We start from the raw sequence: 24,610 nt of genomic DNA, 5'->3' as shown, positions 1-24,610 counted from the left end.
ATGGTTCATTTTTCTTCTTATTCTACTCCAACAAGTGAGCTCTATCAGACTCTGGTTCAGCAGGGGAAGTCCTAGTAGTAGTGGTGTAGTAGCTCTCCGTAGTAGTCTCAAAGGTGTCCAGAAACCACATGATCACCTACTGCCCAACTGCCTTAAGCATTGTCTGTAGGGATCTGCACTCCTCAGTGATGTAATACTCCCCAAAGCAAAAAAGACAACAGGAGTGTAGATCCCTCACCACATGGAGCAGTGGAATTTCTTATATCCCATGAAGCTTGATTTAGGTGGAGACTGTATCAAAAAGTTAAGAACAAATTCTCAAGTGATTGGCTGGGATAAAAAGTTCCTTGAGCATTGATTCATTTCATCAGCACAGAAAATGCGGTTTATAACTTTAAACTCATATCTCCCAGTAACTTCCAGTTAACTACTGCCCTCTTCCACTTATCTTCCAGCAAACAGCGATTACACAACTATTCTGACTTCACTTAAAAACCTGAGTTTTACATTTGTAAACTATGTTATTCAACAAAGAAAACTGCATGTATTTTTGTCCAAATATATAAACAGACATACCTGAGCAATTGAGTAGTCTGATGAGTTAGCTGCCTGTAGTCCTTCATTTCCACTTATGCCAACACCAACGTGTGCCGTCTGTATCATACTGACATCATTTGCTCCATCACCTATGGCCAGGGTGATTACTTTGACTTGCTTCTTTACCATTTCCACAACTTCAGACTTCTGAAGCGGCGACACCCTTCAATCCAATCAGACAACACACATTTAAATAGTTTGGTACCAAACTATAGAACACAAAATGCACTTCCATTTCATCAGAAAAATGACCTTTTAATTACTTGCTTGGATTTCAAAATGACCACTTTTACAAAATCCAAACCATGACCATTATTACGTTTCATTATCACTCCATGTCATCATCCTGGTACCACTTATTAAAGCACATCTTCAGCCATTTTTTTCTTGGCTAAAAAAGCACAACTAGATAGCACTGGGATGTTTAAAATGATTGCAGGTTGAGTATGCTGGTGGTAAGAACCACCAGCCCTGCAAACATGGCAAGTTCTCTTCTAAACATTGAAACCCTTACCTGCCAAGTTTCACCTTCACAAATGATTACATTAATTTATTTTATTTGCATGTGGGCACAATACGTAATACACAAAGGTGTGTTAATGAAGGACACTGAAGGACACATGATTTATTTGTTCGTGTGTGTGCGTGTTGGGCACGAAGAAATAGTGTGTGCATTTTTAAATGTGAATACATGTGTTACTGCTTTTGCTATGCAAAACAACTTACGTTTTCATAGCATCGGGGATGGTTTCAATAAGTCAAAGACCCCGTTTTACATTTTAGGCATTTCATTCCAATATAAAAACTGTTGAGCGATGGTACACAGGTCAAAATAAGTGGGTCCTGATCTCAACCTCCCACATCCTGTGGGCTCCCTCCACCCTAGCCCTGGCATCCCCACCAAGATGTAACTGAAAATATATAGACTGGTAACTCCTACTGGCTGTTGCTAACCTGGTTTTCAGTGAGGGCCTAAAGGTCACAGCCTTGTGTACTGTACTCCCTCCTACACTTCCTTAAGGGTTACCTATTCTGATGTTTTTTCAGGTTGGGTATTAATGGTATCAGAATGGTGTTTTCCCAGTCTTGTGCTCCCTTTCACATTTTCTGGGCCTCTTTCTCTTTTCCCTGACCTTCCTCACCCTCCTTCTCTCCTATGCTTGGTTTTGCCCTCTTCCTTCCCTCTCTCTGCCTCCCTCCTTCCACCTATCTCTCGCCTCCTCTTTGCGATCTGCCAAGGTCCTCTATCCCACCTCTCTCCGTCTTGCTACTCTGTCTCACTCAGCCACCACTTCCTCCCTACTACTCTCCAACCTCCCCTACTTTGCTGACGTTCTCTCTCCTTCCACCCTCATACACTGTCTTTCTCTGACTCACTCTATCCCACTCAACTATCTACACTCACCTCTTGTTCTCCCACTCTCCTATTTACCCCCACTCCCTTCTTTCTATTCGCACACTGATACACACACACCACAATCACTAACATTTCTCAAGCTTGGTACCAACTCTATCTCACACTCAATACCTTAAAGCACTCGACTCCACCTTCTGCTTTCAGTCGCCTGGTCTCTCGCTCTACCTCCTTTTCTACCGACCACACCCGAACAGCCCTCATTATTTTCACGGAGTGCAGGGTTTTTATACTACTGTCAGTCTAGGTGATGACCTCCTCCTTCTTCCCATTGGTCCCTATGGTCACCTGCTCTATTCGGCCACCCCACCCCTGCGCTTTCCCCTGGTGCTGGTATTTCACTGTGGAAAGTTTCAAAATCTGTTGTTGGGCCTGCCCGCTTTATGCTCACTGGCATTCTGCGGTGGCCTCCCTTCATCCGGTAAATGATGCTCTTTTTCGGGTGTTTTTGTTTTCATCGGTGGAGTGAAACGTGCAGATGTCCTCCTGCTCCAGTGTTGCACAGTCTGCTATTTTTTTAAAATTTTTTTATTTGTATATGGTTCTACCATGAACCTTTACAAACAAAATCTCAAAAAGAGATCACAAGTTATACAACCCAAAGGAAACATAACAGAAATCGACCTAAAAAGAGAAAAATTACATTTTTCCACAATACATAAATTAATCTAAAATAAGCTATGATTTCATCAGTTTTAGAGCTCGAAAAACCGATGTTGTTAGGGCAACATTATAACCAGAAACCAGATAGTCCCAAAAATATTCTTCTATAATCCCTTCTTCTCGAGATACAAATCTACCAACAACCTCTTTCGAACTGCCCATGTTCCCTCACACCCCCTCAATCAGTTTGATTTGAGGGGGTGTCACAAACATTACACAGTTTTAAGGCTTTGTTTCGTTGACGACGCCTTGCCAACACCTCACCACAATGCACCAGGTTTAGCCTAATCCTAAGGAAGTCATTCCTTATTGCACTATCAGGAAACTTCAGAAGATAGTGGGAGAGGCAACCCAGTTTTTGTTCCCTCAGAAGAAATGGATTTATACGGGCTGACTGCCTTACCTTTGCGATTGTTTCTATCTAATCGCATGTTTCAAGCTTTTGCTTTACCTTCAATGGATTTGTTTTAAGGGTGTCAACCACCAAATCAACCTTCTCCAACAATACCTTCACTCTTCCCTCTAAAGCGGACAACACAGGTGATCTTGATTGTTCCAGATGATTTCTAATGTCTCCATAAAGTGAAGAGCTCTTTCCAGTGATGACCTCCCTATAGAGTGAAGCCAACTTCCAATTTGCCATACATTCTAATGACTTAAGGCACAGCTGAAATCTTAGGCTCCATCCCGGAGTACAGGAAGGCAGACCCAGAGACTTCTTCTAGAATTGCCCCTCTACTGCACTCCAGTCTGAGGACCAAAGAAAAGGCTTTGCCTCCAAACCATAAAGAATTACAGGCACTGCTTTTGCTAGATAGAATTTTATCAGCGTTGAAACTGAAAATCTGCAATATTTTGCATTTAGCTTGAGCATTTGTGAGGCTATCTGGGAGGCTTCTATTGCCACATGTGTTTCCACTTTAGTCTGCTATTGATGTGGTGGCTTCTGGATGCTGGAGTTCTGAAAAGAATGAAAAAGACCTCATTGCACAGTGGAATAATTAGAAGTTACTCACCATAGCGACTAGTCCTTAGTCCCTTTTCCTCCATACTGCATGGGCATCCCTTCTGTCATGCGGCGGCCTTGGAAGCTGTGGTATTGTTGGAAATACAAGTCATGAATCCCGGCTACCGGTCTAGACTTCTCCTAAGATGGCTGCTGCCTCTATAAGGATGGGCGGAGCCTAGACTGGAGTGCGTTGTATCTGTTTCTTTCAGTATCGCGCTCGCAGGTTCCCCTACCAGTTTCCTTGCCATTCTCCTGAGTATGCTGTTCTAGCGTTATCTTTCAGTGCCTGCGATTCTTGTCTACTGTTGATTCTTACTGCTGTTATTTGCCTCATCTTTATTGTACTTTCCCTGGGTTTTCTGACTTCTGTTATCTTTCCATGTGTTATCATTAGTACGGATCTAGGTAATCAGCTTTCTCGCTTTCCAGCGTCGCCCTTCCCGGGCGACGCTTTGGTCTCTACCTATGGTTTTCTGTCTTCCGCTCCTCGCAGTTCTGTTCTGTTTACTCTGTAAACGCTTCTTTCACTTACCTGCTGCTATCCATCTCCCGTGCCTCATGGTTCTGTTCTGTTTACTCTGTTTCTATTCTTTCACTTACCTGTTGCTTTCCGTCTGCCGCGCCTAGCGGTTCAGTTAAGTTTTTTGTTCCCTAATACTCTTGGTTATATATCGGCTCTCCTCATTCTCAGTGCCCCGCTATCTGTGTAGTATTCTTTCTTACTGGGTAGATCTTTGCAGCTTTGGTATTCTTGCTTCACTGTCTACCTTCGTGGCAGTGGGAACTCCACATTCCAAATCAGGATTCTAGGTTATCCTGGAGCTGAGAGCTCGTTCAGGTATTCTGAACTACTTATTGGAGAATTACTGACCACTGCTATTGGACTATTGTTTATGTACATCACCTACAAGCTTCAATGAAGAGGAAGACACATTACCTCATCCTCCACTGGAACGTTCTACCAGGGTATTTTATGCCAGTCTGGCTTTTTCCCTGAACTTTTGGGAGCCTGCTCCTTGGAGTCCTCCGGGGCTTGGTGGTCTATCCAGCCAAGGTGGATTCCGGGGGAGCTCGCCCCGATTTACACCAAAAGAAGGAGAACAAAGTGAAGGAGCCTTAACGACTCTGCAAGAAGAAGGATTCTGAAGTCCTCAACAGTTTGGTGGAAGACACAGGTGAGGAGGAATATCGGGAGGGACTTGGAGAGCTTGACACCTTCCTAGGGACGGGAGACGGAACCTTTTTCACCAGCAAAAACCTTCTTTCCCTTTAAATTCTGAGGCGTGCGGCCCTGGGAGCATGGGCTGTCCTGACTCCGCCCTCTGCCACCACACCTCAGAGACCCATAGACACAACGACAATAGTTTAACATTGCCTAATGACACCAGTTTTATTAGGGGGAGGATGGTGGGAAGTTTGGTGGAAAGGGGACTAATGAGTAAGTGTACGTTAGTCACTACAGTGAGTAATTTATAATTACTCTTATGCCCCGTCCCCTTTCCTCCATTCTGCATGGGCGATTACAATGGAGTGTAGCCAAAGGGTGGAGAGGAGACCCTCCTTAAGCAAACAGGTTTCTTAAAACAGCCTGTCCAAAAGCCGCATCTGATCTAGAGCCGGCGTCCAAACAGTTATGCTTGCAGAAAGCCGAAGGGGAGGCCCAGGCCGCCCTGCTTACGACTTGCCACGGAACCTGCCGTTGGAATGCAATGGCCGTGGCCTTGGCTCTGACCGCATGGGCACGCATGTTAGCCGGAATTGGCTTACGTTGCCCCTTATATGCTTCCTTGATGGCCTAGACCATCCATCGTGCTATAATGGCCTTGGATGCCTGATACCCAGGCCTTGACCCGCCGAAGGTGAAAAACAGTGCATCCAACTTGCGGAAGCCCTTGGTCCTGTCCAAGTAGAATTTTAGAGCACGCCTGACATCAACGCAGTGCAGAACACTCTGAGCCTTGTCCTTAGGCTCGGCTAAGAAAGTGGGCAGCACTATTTCCTCGTTTAGATGGAAAGCGGAGGGTACCTTATGTAGGAACGCTGTTTTTGTTCGCAGGACCACCTTATCCTTGTGAAAAGTAGTATAGGGCTCAGAGGCGGCTAGCGCCTGGATTTCGTTGACTCTGCGAGCCGAAGTGAGACCAACTAGCAAGGCCGTCATAATGGTGACCAGCCTGATGTCCGCAGACGCCATTGGCTCAAAGAGTTTGTGCGACAGGGTGCCCAGCACTATGTTGAGATCCCACACGGGGTGTGGCCCCTTGATGGGCGGGTAGAGTCTGGCGAGGCCCGTCAAATGCTTCTTGACTATTGAGTTGGCGGAGGAAAATACCTCTTCCTGTAGGCTCCTTTGGCCGTCAAGTGTGGCAAGTGTCCACCTGCACACCCGAGTGGGCGAGGTGCGCAGAAAAGGAGAGTACGTCGTCTAACGTACATGCAAGGGGATCAATATCCTTAGAGCCAGACCAGTGGCAGAACCTAGACCACTTGCTCTTATACTGGGTCCTGGTAGCCTTGCTCCTAGCCCCCTGTATGATCTCTAGGTTAGCCTGTGAAAGGCTGAGGTGCCCTAGCGTGACTTGCTCAGGAACCACACAGAGAGCTAATTTCTGTGGCGCGGGGTGGATGACCCTGTCTCCCTGCTGTGCCAGAAGATGTGCTGGGCCTGTCGGAAGGTGAATGGGAGGTCTCTCCGAGAGGCTGAGCAGCTCCGAGAACCATGGCTTCGCTGGCCACCATGGCGCTATCAGGATGACGCTGAGATGGCAAGATTCCTTTATCTTGCATAACACCCTGTGGATCCGCGGTGTGGGTGGGAAGGCGTATGCTTTCATGCCACTCCACTGAATCTGAATTGTGTCTCCCAGGGAGCCGGGGCCCTGTCCCTGCCAGGATGCAAACTGAAGGCACTTCTTGTCCCAAGAGGTAAAGAGGTCCACCTGGGGGTGCCCCCATCTGCTGAAGACCTGCCGCAGCACCTGGTCATTCAATTGCCATTCGTAATTGTCTGCTCCCAGTCTGCGGAGCCTGTTCGCATCCAAGTTGGACTCCACTGGAAGGTGGACGGCAGTGAGGTAGATGTTGTTCCCCAAGGCCTATTCCCTCATGCTGACTGCTAGTCTGCACAGTGGAGGGGATCTGGTCCCTACCTGCTTGTGGCACGTAAAAGAGTGGGAATGGGGGGCACAACACTATTTCAATGAAATTAAAGAGATAGAGATCTATCAAAAAGATAGGATCTGTAAAAAGTCAGTGTGAATTCCTAAATGTAAATAAAACTTGTATGGTTATTTCAGGTGCAAAGGGGCAGAGAGTCTCAAGGCCACCCGGGACTCAATAGAAAAGAAACAAAAAGCGTGACCTGTTGCGTGTCATCAGGTATCCCCAGTATGCACCCCTAGGGGATAAGGAACTCCCAAAGGTTTTTGGACACTCAACATGGTGCAGACCCTTAAAGCAGGGTCCCCCTCAAGTCCGTGATCAAATTTTGACATATAAATAATTTTCAATATCTTGTCAAAGACAGATGACTGTTAACAATGTACATTCATATTGCATAGAGGACCTTGCATCAGTCCATACCATTCAATATTGCACTTGCTGAAAGGAAACAAAGACAAGCTTCAAATTCAATACTTTTTTTAAAGAGAAAAACATTTTTTTCAAAGTAAAATTACAATGATCAATAAAATGAAGGAAAAAGCGACTCTCCAAAATCAGTGGTAAGAGCATTCAAATATATATAACAAGTTTACATCATACAGTCATGAGCTGTATTATATCTGTCACACAACAACTTGTAACAGTGTCAAGCTTCAACAATTTCCAATATGAGTACAGTCAATCATATCCTAATAGGCTCCACTGAGCATATATTTATAATTGCCAACGCGTTTCGGATTCTTCCTAAATCCTTCTTCAGGGCCTTGAAGCCTATTATACCTTGTCCATGTGGTCAAACTGGAGCGCCTGGATGAGTACCTGAAAGGTAACACATAGGGGCTTCAGTTTTCCTTGTGTAGACAGTGTCCATCCACTGTATTACAACCTCATACAGTTTAGTGCTGTGTAATATTCCCTGTTCTTGTGCTCAAACTTAACACCTCAGTGTGTACCTTCTGTCTTCATCCTATAAACACATAGTGCCTATACACTGTATTCCAGACTCATACAGTTTCGGGAATTAATGTGTTCGCTACTAAGTGTTGACCAGCCGCATTGCTGGAATTCAGCTTCTCAATTGACTCCCTAGGCGACACTCGCTGGGGAAGGTGAAGGTCTTCTGGTGGATTGCCCAACAGAAGAAACACTGTTGTCTCTAATGTGCAGTAAGATGTCTCGCGCCAGCCTTCTGAAGGCTAGGGAGTCAATTGGGAAGCTGAATTCCAGCAATACGGATCCACTGTTTTCAAAAAAGTTCAAAGTATGCTTTTGTCGCCCAAAGAGGTGTTTCGTTCACAGTTGTAGGCGTGGGGATGGCAATCCATCTACCGAATTAATATTTGTGAGTTTGGATATGCTGTTGGAGGTTAAAAATCTCACCACCCACACACCTACAAATGTCAACGAAAGAACTCCATGTGCGATAAAGGCGTACATTGAACCAGCACAAAGACCCTACAGGTAATTGAGCTGATATTAATGGTTCACACCCATTACCCCATCACATTCATTTGGAAATATTAACAGATCCCTCTTACCTTTCACGGTCACAAGATTGGACGCACATATAGGTCCACTTGACGGACATTGACCAAGGGCCAACCTCCACTGGCATATAAGGTAGCTCATTTTTTATTTATTTTTTAATTCCCATATGATTTCTCAATATGTTATTTTGTTACAATTTCCAAACATAGATAATTGAATCATGGCGAGCCAGTCACAGTCATTTTTTTTACTATTCTTGATAGGTATATTTTTGCAACTTTGGAACCTATTCTCGTCCCGTGACACTAATGGATTAGAATATCCTTCCTACAATGGCCATACCTGCTAACCAGGTGATTAAAAAGGACATCCCTCGACAATGAGTGTGCTGAACAGATATTGGGAAGACATTCCAAATGTATAAGATTGATTGATATTCTCCTATGTACTTATTCTGCAAATATTCCAGATAGAATGAAGAAATTCCTTTCACAAGAAATATTTGGCTCCTGAGGATGAGCTTAGCCTGAAACGCACCGAGCTCTCAATTTTTAATTACGTTTTATGTTAATTAAAATCTACAAATGAAATCTGGACAACAAAGTCTTTGTTATAATTGAATGTTGTTGAGAATGATCCAATTATATAACTTCTTGAGATATCAAATCACACATTTAGAACTATCTTACTGAACAGTTAACCGTTTTCAGTGAAGGAGATGTGCAGGGTACGGGAGTGTCCGTCACTTGAGGACACTATTTGTTCATGAAACTACAATGAATGCAGTGTGTGCTCTGTGAGTTGCTTCCAATACACATTCACTATTTTGGGTGTCTGGTTTTGGGTGAATGGCCTGAATGCCTGTGAGCCTGATTGGATGCTGCCTGATGAACGCACTAGTTTGTGAATGGCTGACTGAGCCTTTCTCAGCCTGAGTGAATGGTGTGTTATTTGTATATCAAGAGACCCCTAATTTACCTCTGTCTTTGAAGCTGAAGTCCTGAATCCAGATGGAGGAAGAAGTCTGTGGCTGCAGTCTGCGGCTGCAACTCTTCAACAAATCTGAAGACTGCTTTGCTGATTCGAGGACTGAACCAGAGAGGACCTGTTCAAGCAACCTCTTCCCATAGGTACAAGGAGACATCGTGCAACTGCTGCTCTTCGCCGAAGTGTCCTGGAAGCCAGTCCTGTGTGCTTGCCGTTCTGCAGAGGTATCTTTGTGGGTCCTGAAGATGAGTGCTCAGACATCTTGAACCCAAGAAGTCCACAGCATCGCTCATTGACTGGAGGCTATTGCTGACCACTGGAAAGCCAGGTAGCTATGTATTGCCCAGAAGAGCGGGCACCCTGGCACGGTGTTGCCAGATGCCCGGAGCTTGCCAATTTCCAATCAACTGAAGAAATCTTCAAAGGACACTGCAACTCGGGGGGTCCAACCTTAGGAGTGGCCGGCAGAGAAGTCCAGTGCTCAAGTCCAAGTTATAGAAGCCATCCTGTCGTCCGTGCTGCAGCACCGAAGAATTGAACAGCAGCCAACCGTTAAATACCGAAACCGGATACCTACTTCTGTTTCTGTCACTGCACCTGTTGCCACCAAAGGTCATGGACGAAAACCAAAGGATTCATCCTCGCCTCCCAAGCCTTGTTGAGGTCCACAGTGAGTTTCAGATTTGTGGGATACCCACAGCCGGTGTAGCAACCTGACCAAGGAGACCACTGCGATAGACCTTCACTGCTGCCTTTCCAACACAGCTTGGGCTTCTGCTCGACACCCACATCCCAGAGATTACTCCTTCCAGTGGGGGTACATCCTGGAGGGGCACTGTTGAGTAAAACCGAGAAACTCCACCACTTCACCTTCTAAGGCACCCAAGGTACAGTGACGTTGAAGCGTGTCTTTCAAACTCAGGGTTCACCCAAGGGTTCCAGATTCATCTAGGATCCTGTTCTCCTGTAGCTTCTCAGGTACTTGGGGTGGTGGGATCTGTAGAAACAAAAGCAGACAATTACTGAACATATAAGGACTGGATATTGTTTTAAAAGCAAAGTGCAACTTACATTTTTCTTACGGGTTGCCGGATAAGATGATCCTCACACAGTATTGCATTTTTTATTCTTAAAGAAAGCATTCTGCCAAGGTTCTAAGCATTACCTGCATTTCTACTTTAATGTCCATGAGGTTAAACAGTACTTGATCATTGTAATGCTTTTTAATAACTGTCAGCAGATGGTGCATTATAACTGAATCTAAGGGTAACTATGGTACCACACAACTCTATATATTGAGTCGACTATTTGATTAGATATAAGTGTAGAAAGTGAGTCTTATTTATTTGTATAGATCCTCCCAACTTTTTATCCTTTAATAAAAGAACTGTACCACCACATAAGATAGTGTGTGGACATTCCATTATGAGGAGCTTGGGGATTCACTATACCTATGAATCAGCCTGCATCTAGTCCATTGAGTCTCAGCATTGGCTGCTCATCCATTGCTACCAATTGAGAGCCTTGGCTGTGGTGCCTCTGTGCCTATACTCCATATAGTGGGTATAAACAAAAAAAAAACATACCCCTCCAGTCTTTACAGACATGTATGCAAGGACTCATTGGCCATAGATCTGAACGGGTCCATGCTGTCAAAAGGCATGTCCAGAGGCTTTTCTTGAACATCTGGCACAAAACGTGACATCCTAAATCAAGACAATCTCTGCAAGAGTGTATTGGTGGCCATGGTTGTTGCCACACAGTTTGCAGTATCCAGCCCTGACTGAGGATCTGGTGGAAGACTTCCCTAATCAATGCCGTCCTTAATCAGAGCCTCAAATCCATCATGAATCTCGTCTCAGGGATGCGCTCCATCACCTCGGAAATGACATACAAGAGTACGAAACAGAATCTTTCTTCCCCATGCATCTATTCTCCTGCTCTCCCGTCCAAGGACGGAAAGGATGTACTTTTAGGTCTGCAGTAACAGCCTGTACCACTAAGGTCTCTGACAATGCATGATCTGAGAGGAACATGGGGATGAAGGGGCCTCTACTGCCTGATTGAATGGCAATAGGGTCTCTTTCTTCTGACTGCCCGCCAGAATGTCCATCAGCTTGAACTGCATCTTAGGGCATGACGGGTCAGACAACCCAAAGGCGTCGACCACCTTGGCCAACAAGAGCTGAAAAGCATCTTGGGGCTTGCCTGGGGTTGGAGCTGGGAGCCTGTCTACCTCTGGCGAGTTGTCCAAAACTCTTGCCTCCTGCAACCAAGTCCCTCTGTTCCCCATAGAACTCCTACAGAAAGTCTCCAACCTCCCTTGGATGGAGAAGTACCAATCCGAAGAGAACAGGGTCACCTTCCTCATCGTAAATGTCATCCAAATGTGACATGTATGCGCTTCTGGAGAGTACAGCAAATTCCCTTGCGACTCCGGCATCATCTGCATTGGTTGGCACCAGATGTGCCGTGTAAGGGGGTGCTGAGTTTAGAGGACCGATGTCTGAAGACGGTACGGGGTGACCATTGGAAGGAATCTTGTCTCGTCTAATTTTGGAGTCGCTGCCTGCTCATCCAAGCGCTGTGGGATCAGTTGGTGCCAAGTTTGGGACCACCGGCATCTGGGCAGGAGCCACCCTGCCGTGGCCTTGGCTAAGAAGACAAGCATCTTCTGCCTGAAGGCCTCCCATTCCTCCAGAGTAGAGGATTGGAAAAGGAACCCGCTGAGCCTGGGCCTCCAGTGCTTCCTGGAGTGGTGGCTCGTCTTCTTCGAAGAGGACAATGAATGGTGCCTTGAAGAACCACCTGAAGATCTGGGTCATTTGCAGTGCTTCTTCATCTTTTGATACGTTTGGATTGGGGAGAATTCCTTGGTGCTTTGGGCCACACCTGGCGACCTCAAACAGGTTCATTTATCACCTTCCTTCCATGTGGAGAAATGTGAACAGCTTCCTCTCATGTTCTCGACGTACCTTTGGGTGCATCCATTGAAACGACTCTCAGTCCTACATATTGTGACCTTGACTGAGGCAGTGAAGACAGATGCAGGGAAGGTCCTAAAAAAACATTTGGCACCCGCAGGCAATGCAGGGCTTGAATCCTAAGGACTTTGTTGGACTCAGCATGCCGTCAAAAAAGAATGAGAAGCGCATGATTTGGGAAGAGCAGTATTTATGAAGAGAGCAGAGTGTGCAGGAAAAAGAACTAAGGTCATGGGATGTGGTCCCTCCAGATATAATAGCCCCTTCATCATGTCTGGCGTGGGGCACATAGAGATGTCGAGCAGAACTGACAGAGCTGTACTCCACCGCAGCTCCACCGAAGCTGCACAGGGAGATGGATATCAAAGATGAGAAATCCATGGGAGCAAGGTGTCCCTTAGAAGCCTGGCTACTCTGCTGTCTGTTAGGACCAGGAGACTTCTCCACTGAATTGATGGAAGTCTCTAGTTGGATTGCCCCCAGATCTAGCATATTGATATGCAGCCTTGTCTCTGCCAAGGAATAAATCCCTCTCACTCAGATCCCCAACGTGACAGTACCAGCCTTTCAGGGAAGTATATGTGACTATCGTAGTCTCCAGCCATGATGTTAAAAGGGATCAACTACCTTTGAATTGGCCCACTGGGCTCACCACAGCAGTTAGCATGACCTGCGATTCTAAGAAAATCCAACATGTTGCCTAAGAATTGGGAGCACTGACAATGAAGAATCCATTAGAGTGACCACAAGATGGGAAACCACATGTTCCGGTGAGTGCGCTCTGATTAGCCAGTCGTCGAGGTATGGAAATACATAGATCTTCCCTCTCCTGAGATGAGCCGTCCCCACTTATATAACCTTGGTGCAAACCCTAGAGGCAGAGGCCAGGCTGAAAGGCAGCACCCGGGATTGGTTATGCATGTCACCTATCACAAAACTTCTGTGCCTTGGTTGGATAGCTCAGCGGCAATGTGCTCGCCTTGGAAGCAAGATGACACAGAGAAACAGGTTCGATCCCCGGGTCCGGGCTTAGAAATCTCTGGGTATTAAGCGCGTTATAAATAACCTATCATATCATATCATAGGCACATGAGAGAACAAATAACTCACATCTGGTAATGTCTTTCCAATGGCTGTTAATCACACATAATCCTCATCTTAGATATATTCCTGCAGTGTCAGCTGGATCGCAGAAAGATTTCACCTAGCACGGGACGCTGTACTACCTACCATTCGGGATCCCTCAACGCACCTTCTTAGAGATGACCTAGAGTGTCCCTCGATAGCTTGCACCACGTCCCATGACCAGGGTAAAACTGAGGGATAAAATTGGCTCGGGCACCAATGAAAAAGTAGCCAATATTTGCAAATGGTCATTCATTCCTTAAATAACATACTATTTGAGTAGTACCCAAAGGGTTATTTTTTGGTAAAATGTATTGCAAAAAGAGCATTTTAAAGAATATTTGGTCAGTAACACTGGTCAAAATTACAAGCTGCATAGTGCAGCAACTCATCAGACTGGCCCACTTTGACCAAAAAACTGGCCCATTTTCACCCAATGAAAACATGGCCAACAATTTCATGTTGGACCTGCAGCTCAGTCATTGCCCTATGGGTAAATCCCAACCTGCTTGTGACCTCAGTTCCTCTCGCTCAGCCACGCTACAGAATCATCAAGAAAATGGAGAAGCTCTCCTTAAGCAGAGCAGGGTGGAAAGGTGAAGAACAATCTGTGGGAGGAACATCCACCGGAAAAAACATTACCAAAGTTAAGTTATTTGTTCTTCTAATGGATAGTGTCCTGCAACAGATTATCCATCTTAGATGGTCTCCCATAGCAGTAATATGCCACTCGTAAGTGGGGAGAGTGAGGTTAGAGAGAATGTAACTATATCAGTAAGGTTTGAGGGGACTGCTCTGCCAAAACCGTCGTCCTAACCAGACAAAGCATCCAGGCAATAATGATTTGTAAAGGTGTTCAATGATGAGTAGGTGGTAGCCTGGCAAATTTCCAAAGCTGGACCACCCCACCCCCCATTTTAAAGAGGAGAAGGGATTGCCATACCTCTGGTAGAATGGGTTCTAAGGCCTTCAAGTATTTCCTTTCCTCCTATTGAACAACATTTTGTGATGCAAATCACTAAATAATGGGACAGTGTTTGTTTGGTTACAGAGTTACACTGTCAGAACCGGTATAGCTAATGAAAAGGAGAAATTACCTACCGTAATGTTCTTTCTATGCATTCGACTCCCTATCCCTTCCAGTTGGAAGGGGATATCTATCTGATGAGGAATCTACGGTAGAAAAGCAATCCATTGAAGTTGATCTTCTAGCCTGAACTCTAGTTATAGCTAGGACGAAGCTCCAATCTGTGATACCACTCCCCTTCCTCAGAGGAGTGAGAAAGAGGGTGAAAGCTTAATCTTGTGGGATAAGTGAAATTCCGATAACACTAGTATTAATGAGGACCTCACCGCCTGCAAGAAAGGGCCTGCAACTCATCCTTCTAGCACAAGTTATAGCCACCAGAAAAACTGTCTTCCAAGTCAGTAGTCCAAGAAGTTTTGAGTGCATGGACTCAAAAGGGCCCCCCCATCAGAAATATGAACACTCCCATACAGGGACAAACTGCACCAGTGTGAACATATTTGTTAACCCACTCAGAAACTGCATGACTGTAAGCATGGACAAATAAGATTCTTGCTCTGGCATGCGCTTGCATACCAACAACACTGCAAAGTAATCTTTAACTGTTTACACTTCTAGGCCCTGCTGGGCAAGATCAAGCAGAAAAGAAAGCACAGATCCTGTGTTGCACAAATACATTATCAACCTGTCTGTCCCTGCAATAGCTGGAAGACCTCTTCCAGCAGCAGCTGTATATCACCTTTATGGCTGGTCCTTTACCACCTCCATGACATCTTCAGGCAGCACCTAGACCCATTACACAAGCTCATAGTAGCCACGTATGAAGATGGAGTGTGGTGAGGCTTGAGTGAAGGACCTGGGCCCATGCTTGGGAACCAAATCCGCTCCCAGGGGAAGATATTGAGGAGTGCACCTGGCCATTTCCAGAGGGTCCAGGTATCACATACTCCTGGCCCAAGCTGGGGCAATCAAAACCAAGGGGGTCCTGAACCTCCTGAAATCAATTAGTGAGAATACATATAGGGGTGGGCAGTTCCAGTCCACCACAAATGCACACCCCAGGGCTCCTGTCAGGTAAAATTACCTGGGGCATTACAGCTCACATTTGCACAGATGTGAACAGATCCACCATAGGGATACCCCAAAGGTTTAAAATCTCTGCAAGAATCTCCTGGTACAGGTCCCACTTGTGGGAGGCCAAACCATGTTTTTTCAGACAATTAGCCATTGTGGTTAAGCTCCTGGCCAGGTGGACTGCTGAGAGGGAGACGTTCTGCAACACCCAAAACCTTAACCGCATTGCCTCCATGCATAGAGGCACTGACCCCTATATCCCCTTCTCTTGTTGCAGTGAGGCAGAGCCGCTGTACTGTGTCAGGATCAGGACACTTCTCCCTGGATGGAAGGAAGGCAGTCGGCTCCAACAGATGTGTTTGCAAACTTGATTGCACTAGGGGCTACAACCTGCTCAATGTGAGCTTGACCAGATGAGTGATCCAGTCTTTAAATGCCCCAGTCTTTAAACAAGTCATTTGTTAACACAGTTTTTTTACAAAAATGCTTTCCCACCATCAAGTTATTTCTGTGACCGGTCACAGAAGGTCCGGTGATATCAGACTTGAGACATTTAAGTGCTCCATCATGCGCCTGGGAACACTAACCATTGAGTCCTGAGAAGACATTGAAGGAATCTACTTTTCGATTGGACCGCTGGCATCAGAAAATGCAAGAAGCCATGAGGCCAAGCAAGAGAAGAATGTCTGAGGCCGGCAGAGCGTGGGCATTCTGAAAGGTCATGATCTGGTAGATATTTACAGCACGGTGCTCAGGGAGGGGGTTCAGGACCGCTACGATGAACTGGAACATTTCAGAAGGTGTCACCTGAGAGTTCCTAAATTTCAGGGAGAATCCCAGTCTGTGTAACAGATGGCAAGTCTGGATCAGATGGTCCAGGGTTTGTTCCGGGGAACAAGCCCTGATGAGGCAATTGTCCGGGGAAGTGAAAACACAGATTCCCACCCACTTCATATTTGCTGCCACCACTGACAACATCTTGGTGAAAATCCTCAGGGTGGGGGTTAGACAGAAATGCAAGACCCGAAATTGGTAATGGGTGCTGTCAATCATGAACCTCGGGTACATTCTGTGCCTGTGAGGAATTGGCACGCAAAAATAAGTATCCCGAAGGTCCTCTGATACCAACAAATCCTGTAACTCGAAGGCCTGGCGGACCTGCATAACAGTCATCTTTAATTTGTCATTTCTGAGGAACTCTCAAGTGCCTCAGGTCCAATATGGAACACAGTCCTCTGTCCTTCTTTGGCACCAATAACTTGTGCAAGTACAAACACTGGCCCAACTCCATAGTGTGCATCAGCTCTATTGCTGCCTCTTCCGGCAGGGAATGTAGCTCCTGCATGTGGAACAAATGAGGTGGCTGGGAATATTGTGAAGGGGGATAATCTGGTTGACTCATTGGGAAGGGAAGGCAGTAGGCCCGGGTCACCACTTGTTGGACCGAAGCGTCCGTATAATAGTGAACTATTCATCAGAGAACTGAGCCAGTCTTCCCCCGGCTGCAGAGGTGTAAAATAATTCTTCAAAGTAATTTTACTACAGAGAAAGCTCTGGAAGGAACAGTGGCCAAAACCGTCTGTGCTCCTTTACTACCTCTGCCTCTGCCTCGCCCTTGGTCGTGTATATCTCCTTTGTCCTTGTCTAGGGACAGTTTGGCCTCGAAGTATCAAAAAGGGTGGTCCTCTCTAAGTCTGTACTGAAGAGGTTTGCATGGATGTTTGCCTCAGTGGAGGCCCCAGAGATTATGCTGCTCCTTTTGATTTCTGAAATATTTCAGAGTGTCATCTGCTTTTGAACAAGATAGTTGCAGCTTATCAAAGGGCATATATAACTGTTTTGCTTGCCCACTGCCTCGCCGCTCTTTGCCCCAACTTTCAGTGCTATGCGGATGATACCCAGCTCATTTTCAGGCTACCCTCAGCCTCCTCCTCTCCTTCCCTCATCTCTGACTGTCTGTCCACTATCCAGGAATGGTGTGCCGCCAATGACCTCTGCCTTAATGCCAGCAAGACTGAGATTCTACTCATCGGCACACCCACTCCCTCTTTCCCTGCAGCTCTCTGGCCGGCCTCTCTTGGCCCTCTTCCTGCTCCTACCTGCAAGGCAAAAAACCTCGGGGTAATCTTCGACTCCACACTCTCCTTCTCTCCTCACATTTCTGACGTCTCTAAGAAGTCACACTACCAGCTGCACCTCCTCAGAGGTATTCTTCCTTTCCTCTCCTTCCCCCAGAAGCTCATTGTCTCCAGAGCCCTGGTTCTCTCTAAGCTGGACTAGTGTAACAGCCTCTATCTAAATCTTCCTGCCTCTACTCTCCGCCCTCTGCAACTCACCCAGAACAGGATTGCGAGACTTGTCCTTGGCCTCAAGCCCAGGGACCGTATCTCTCCAGGACTGAAATCTCTACACTGGCTCCTAGTGGCTGCGAGGATTAAGTTCAAAGCCCTCTGCATTGTACACAAGGCCTTCTGGGGCCTGGGGCCAAAATACCTTCAACTCTCTCTTCCTAGATATCTTCCTTCTCGAGCTCTTCGCTCATCTGCCTCCAACTCCCTCAGGGTCAGCTGCTTCTCCAAGCAACGAGTTGGGGGTAGATCTCTCTCCGCGGCAGGGACCTCCCTCTGGAACAGCCTTCCTGCCTCCCTGAAACTTGAGGAGAACCATCTCCCGTTCCGAAAGCACCTCAAAACGTTCCTCTTTGCTTCTGCTTTCTCTCCCCCTCTCGCCTGATAATTCCTGACTGAAATTGAACTGTATCTGCAACTGGGCCACTCTCACCGATCTCGGGTCCTGGCCCTGCCGCTCTCCCCTTGCACAGCCTCCCTGGCAACCCCTGCACTGCAGGACTGTCTCTGTATCCCTACAGCCCCCCTTCCCAGCACTTGTCTGCACTTACCTTGCACTTGCCACCAGCTGGCCCTTATTTATTTTGTTATTCTACTACCCATGTACTGCACTTTCCCCTCTTCCCTTTCCCCTTGCACTTTTTCCTTCCCCTCTACCCATACACTTGCGCGATCTGAATGACGCCAGGCCTAGTAGGATCGTTGTCTGTCTTCCCTTTGTTCCCCCTCCCTGCCTCGTCGCGCCTTGAAACACTTGTGTATAGGCGCTTTACAAATAACATATCATATCATTTTTGGTGAACACGGATGTCCTTACCTGAGAAAATGTCCTGTACACCGAACTAGTGCCCATTGATCCAGCCACATAGTGCACAGCATCTAACCCCGTTGGGAGGGTCTGGAATGCAACTTCCATCCCAAACACAACCAAGGAACAAGTTACTTACCTGTAACTGTTGTTCTCCAGCATGGGTCTGGCATGGATTCACATGCTCATGAATATTCCCCGTCGTCAGGCTGAGAATCCTCGGTAAAGAAAAAAACAGTATCAGTTTCGTTTCTGATCTGTCTTTTGTAGTAGCAACCAATCACTGATCTCTGTGTCATACTGACCACAGCCAATGACTGCCCTCTACCTAAGCCCCGCCTCTGGCAGCCATCTTCAGATTTGGTAGCACGTGAAGTGGCAGTTATGACCAAGTGAAGAGTCGCAGAGGGGTAGGCGGGAGGGTTCGCATGTGAATCCATGCCAGACCCATGCTGGAGAACAACAGTTACAGGTAAGCAACTTGTTCCTTCTCCAGCATGGGGTCTGGCATGGATTCACATGCTCATGAATAAAGAATACATAGCAGTACACACATGCACAACCACAGGAGGTGGCAAAGGCTCAACATTAAGCATCACATCAAACTCAACATTAAGCAAATCTTACCTCCTCACCAGGCTCACCTTAGGCGAACAGGTTGCGCAGCACTGCTTGGCCGACCCTGGACTCCTCCCTGGAATCCCGATCGACGCAGTAGAATTTCGTGAAGGTGTGCGTCGACCTCCACGTAGCAGCCCTGCAGATGTCCAGCAAGGGCACACCAGATATGAACGCCGTGGTAGCTGCGATCGCTCTGGTGGAATGGGCTCTCGGACGGCCAGGCAGGGGTCGGTTTGCCAACCGATGACAGTACATGATAGAGCCGGAGAGCCATCTGGAAATGGAAGCCTTCGAGAGAGCCTTCCCCTGATTGACAGGTCCAAAGTTCACAAAGAGTTGTGACGTCTTCCGAAAACCCTTCGTGCAGTCCACCTAGAACTTCAGCGCTCTAGCCACATCCAGCGAGTGCAAAGTCCTCTCAGCCGGCGACGAAGGCGACGGGAAGAAAACAGGCAACACCATGGGTTCGTTGAGGTGGAAGTCCGACGGCACCTTGGGCATGAAGGAGGGGTGCGTCCTGAGCACTACCCCCGTGTCGTGAAAAGTCAAGTACGGGGCCTTGCAGGAAAGGGTCTGGATCTCTCCCACCCGTCGTGCAAAGGTGATGGCCACAAGAAACGCTGTTTTCCACGACAAGAACTTCAACGGGGCCGAGTGCAGAGGCTCGAACGGAGGTCCCATGAGCTTGGTCAGCACCACATTGAGCTCCCACGCCGGGGCCGGAGCCTTCACCGGCGGGAACGATCTGAACAGTCCCTTCATGAACTCTTTCCCCAGACGATGAGACCACAAGGACGTCCGCCCCGTGGTTCTGGTGTATCGGGAGATCGCAGCAAGATGAATCTTGATGGACACGTGCGCCAGTCCAGCTTTGGCCAGCGTCAGTAGGTACGGCAGTACTTGGGGAGCCGTAATCCGCAGAGGGTTAATCTTCTGTGCGTGGCACCAGACAGAGAAACTCTTCCATTTGTGTCCGTAGCATTTAAGAGTTGAGGACGCCCTGGCCTTTGCAAGAACCTCTCTGCAGTCGGCCGGTATGTCGTATCCTCCAAACTCTAACGCTGCAGGAGCCAGGCTTGCAAGTTCAGCGACTTCGGGTCGTGATGGAGGATGGCGCCTCCTTCCCTGGAGAGCAGATCCGCGTCCACTGGCAGCTTGATTGACGGGGACGCTGACAAATCCAGAAGGTCCGGGAACCATATCTGCCTCGGCCACGCAGGTGCGACGAGGATCATCCTGCACCAGGACCTCTTGAGCTGGTTGATGAGCCAGATCAGCAATGGCAATGGAGGGAACGCGTATCGGATCAGGCCCTCCCAGGGGAACGAGAAAGCATCGCCCATGCTCCTCGCCTGGGGAAACCTGCTGGCGAACCTCCGGCACTTGTAGCTCATCGCCGTCGCGAACAGATCGATCTGGGGTGTGCCCCACCGTCAGAAGAGGCGGTCCACTAGATCCTGTCGTAGTTCCCACTCATGGCACGAGCGCAGCTCCCTGCTGAGTGAGTCGGCGATGGTGTTTTTTATCCCTGCCAGATGAAACGGCACCAGAAACATCCTTTGGGCGACGGCCCAATGTCACAGATCCTGCGCCTCCCTGGACAGGGCTGGGGACCTGGTTCCGCCCTGTTTCCTGATGTAGAACATGGTGGTGGTGTTGTCGGTGAAGATCCTCACCACCTTGCCCTTGAGGGACGGAAGGAAGGACCTGAGGGCCCAAAACACTGCACAGAGCTCCAGGACGTTGATATGGAGGGCCTTCTCCGTCGGGAGCCAAAGGCCTCTCGCGTGCAGATTCTCGGTGTGCGCTCCCCACCCTTCCAGGGAGGCATCCGTGGTCAGTGTCTCCTGGTGGCCGGGGGTCTGGAAGTCCATGCCCGCCGTCAGATGTGCGTGGGTGCCCCACCACCGGATCGTTCGTCGGAAACCCTCGTTGAGTGTGATCCTCTCCTCGAAGCTGCCCGTCGTCTGGATCCAGCACGCGTCCAGGAACTCCTGCAACGGGCGCATCCGGAGCCTGCACAGGGGGATGAGGTAAATGCAAGAAGACATCATTCCGAGGAGGAACTTGATGGACCTCACTCTGGCCGCGTCCGCAACCAGCATCCGCTGCACCTTGCCCAGAATGGCCCTCGTCCTTTCCTCCGACGGGGAGGCCAGAAGCGACACTGTGTCGAGCTTCACTCCCAGAAACAGTGCGTCTTGCGCGGGCACCAGGTGGGACTTGGCGTAGTTTACGGAGAATCCCAGGTCTGTGAGAAGTTGGACGGTCCTTGCCGTGTGCTCCACGGCGAGCTCCCTCGTCTTGGCTCGGATGAGCCAGTCGTCAAGGTAGGGGCAGACGTGGATCCCCTCTCGGCGCAGCTGCGCCGCCACCGGTGCGAGGCACTTGGTGAACACCCTGGGTGCCGACCTTAGTCCGAAGGGAAGGGCTCTGAACTGATAGTGACGCCCTTGGACCACGAACCTGAGAAACTTTCGGTGTCCCTTTAGGATGGGAATATGGAAGTAGGCATCCTCCAAATCCAACGACGACAGGAAATCGCCCTCCTCCAGCTGACCCAGGACGTGTTGGAGGGTGACCATCCGGAACTTCTGTGCCTTGATGAATTTGTTCAGTCGTCTTAGGTCGAGGATGGGACGCTATCCTCCCGTCTTCTTCTTCACGAGGAAGTATCTTGAGTAAACTCCAGAGCCCCGAAGCCTCTTTGGGACGAGCTCGATGGCGCCCTTCCTGAGCATCACCTTTACCTCCAAGAGAAGTTGAGGGACGTGATGTTCTTTCCTGGCCACAGGGGGGACGCGCGGGCACCTTCTTTGAAACTCGAGCGCGTGACCCTGGGCTAGGGCGTCCAGCACCCAACGGTCGGTGGAGATGGACTCCCACACGCTGACGAAGCTCGCCAGCCGGCCTCCCACCGGGGTGCTTCGGTGGGGGCCCGACCCCACGGCCGGTTCAGTCCTGCTTCGACGAGGCTTTGCCGTCTTGACCTCCTTGGCGACGACGGCGGGGTCCGCCTGACTTGCCTCGTCCCCTGTAAGCTTCCTGCGACGACGAACGGGCCGCTTGACGGTAGGTGGAAAATCCGCCGCCGGAACCTTTGGAGGCACCCTTGCCTCCGCCGCTCCGAAAGGGCGGCCGCTGTTGCTGGAGAACCCCAAGAGCCCGGGACGTCTCCGTGTCTGCTTTGATGGCTTGAAGGGAATCGTCCACTGTTTTCCCAAACAGGTTGTTTCCATCGAACGGCATGTCCAAGAATCTGGTCTGCACGTCTTGACGGAAGTCAGTAGCCTTGAGCCATCCACGCCGCCTAAGGCACACGCCATTGCTCAACTGGCGAAATCCAGTGTCAGCGATGTCCGTCGCAATCGTAATGGCGTGGTCCGACGCCACCTCACCTTCCTGCAAGATCTCTAGGGCATCCGCCCTCTTGTCGTCCGGTAGGAAGTCCAGCAGGGGGGCCAGTTTGTACCACAGCTCCCTGTCGTAGCGGGCTACGATAGCCAAGGCGTTGGCCGCCTTAATCGGCGTTGCTGCAGACGAGATGACCCTGCGTCCCATCGTATCCAATTTCTTTCCCTCGCCGTCTGGCAGGGAAGTCGACGTGGAGGCCGCACTCCCCCCCGCTTTCTTCCTGGCCGCCGCGGAGACGACGGAGTCTGGCGTTGGCTGTGCCCAGAGGCACAAGGGGGCCGCGTCCGGGACCCGGTACTTCTTCTCGTACCGATCCCTTCTAGCCGGCGTCGTGGATGGGTTCTTGAGGAGGGCGGGGCCCTCATCCCAAATATCATCCAGTAGAGGCACGGTGAGGACCGTCTTCCTCTTGGCCTCGCGTCGTTGATAAAGGAAACCTTCCTTCTTCTTCTCCTCCGGGCAGAGCTGGAAGAGCTCGGATGCCCTGGCGATCATGGAGTGAAACGATCCAATCTCGTCGGGCGGGGAAGCCCGGGTGGGAGGTGACGACGGCAGATCCTCGTCGTCCGTACCCGTCGCGGCCGTGTCAGTCCCCGTATCATCCCCACGAGTCGTGGACGGGGAGGAGGGCTGAATAGGGCGCGATGGCTGAAAAGGAGGTGGAGGATGAATCCTTCTCTTAGGGGGAGGGCTCCCAGAAGGGCCTGGCTCCGGGTCCCCCGTCGGGAGCGGTTCCTCCGCTGGTGGTAACGGCAGTCTCGTCCTTATCTCCGAGCATAAGGACTGTATAGCCAACAAAATGGCCCCCGAGTTGTCTTGCGGCGCTGGTTGAGGGGAGTCCGACGGGCGGTCAGGGGCCCCGTCGGCACCCTCGACGTTATCGTCATCTCCTACGTCGGGATCCCTCCCGACGGGCTGGTCTTCTTCCACGCCAACGCCGTGGCTTAAGACCTCGATCAGCTCTTCCTCAGAGGTTGAGGCCGAATCCACGACGACCTCCTGCCCCCCCCTTTTTCTTCTCCGTCGGAGGTTTCACGGGGGTCATGTCGATGGGCATAAAAGAGGACTCCCTCCGCGGTGGCAGGGAGACTCTGAGCCCCGAGGTCGCCACCACTGGTGTAGCCTCCACAGGCTGAGCCAGGGCCACCGCGACTGTCTCGATAGAGGCCTTGGCCAGATGGATTAAGGCTTTCACCACCTTAGGTGCGCTCACCGCCTTCTCCTTGGGGGGCGGAGGGGCACAGCCTCGCTCTCCTTCCGATGGAGCCTTCAAGCTCGACCGGGGCCCCTCCAGGAGCTTCGCCGGGTGCTCGGCCTTCCTCTTACCCGAACCAGAGCGTTGGCTCGTGGTTGATGGTGCCGGGGAGGATGCGCCCTGCCTGGCGCCCCTAGAGCCCGACCGTTCGGCGCTCCCGGTGCCAACGGACTGGCGGTTTTGGGGTTGTGTTGGACCCCTGTCGCCGGGCGTCCTCAAAGGTCTTAGAAGACCGCTCGGATTTCTTCTTCTTCTCGCCTGACGGGCTCTTCCCTTCCAGCCAGTTGGCGAGACGTTGATGGCGGTCCTTCATGGTCCGCTCCGACATATTGCCGCAAAACGCACAGTCCTTCTCCACGTGCGTCTTGTCCTCATGTAGGCAGTAAAGACAAAAGGAGTGTTCGTCCTCCTTAAAGACATTCTGAAGCTGGCATCCAGGGCAGACCCTGAACAGCTTTCCGGGCGTCGAGCTTCCCTTCTCCTGGGCCATGTCCGAGATGGGCCTAAGAAACTTCTGGAGTCCTCCAAAAGCGTGGCTCGACGGAATCTTCACCTTTGAGGGGCGTAGACGAATCCGACACGGGTCCCCGTTGATCGGATGAAGAATCGGTGGAGCTTGAGGCTCTTTTTGACC

General features: G+C 49.4%; 1 protein-coding gene across 4 annotated transcripts in view; it reads right to left on the bottom strand.

Annotated features, from left to right (window-relative positions):
• The window catches only part of ATP8A1 (ATPase phospholipid transporting 8A1), a 1,730,029-nt gene that overhangs the window by 456,002 nt on the left and 1,249,417 nt on the right, over positions 1–24,610 (bottom strand). For all 4 annotated transcript variants that reach the window (XM_069631739.1, XM_069631741.1, XM_069631738.1 and 1 more), the window contains one exon: positions 577–760. In XM_069631739.1, coding sequence (XP_069487840.1) covers positions 577–760 — 184 coding nt within the window. The remainder of the gene's footprint in view (positions 1–576; positions 761–24,610) is intronic.

The sequence above is a fragment of the Ambystoma mexicanum genome, chromosome 6q (genome assembly GCF_040938575.1).
Source record: "Ambystoma mexicanum isolate Mex_15411 chromosome 6q, UKY_AmexF1_1, whole genome shotgun sequence".
Lineage (NCBI taxonomy): Eukaryota > Metazoa > Chordata > Amphibia > Caudata > Ambystomatidae > Ambystoma > Ambystoma mexicanum.
This window is presented reverse-complemented; position numbering and strand designations above follow the sequence as displayed.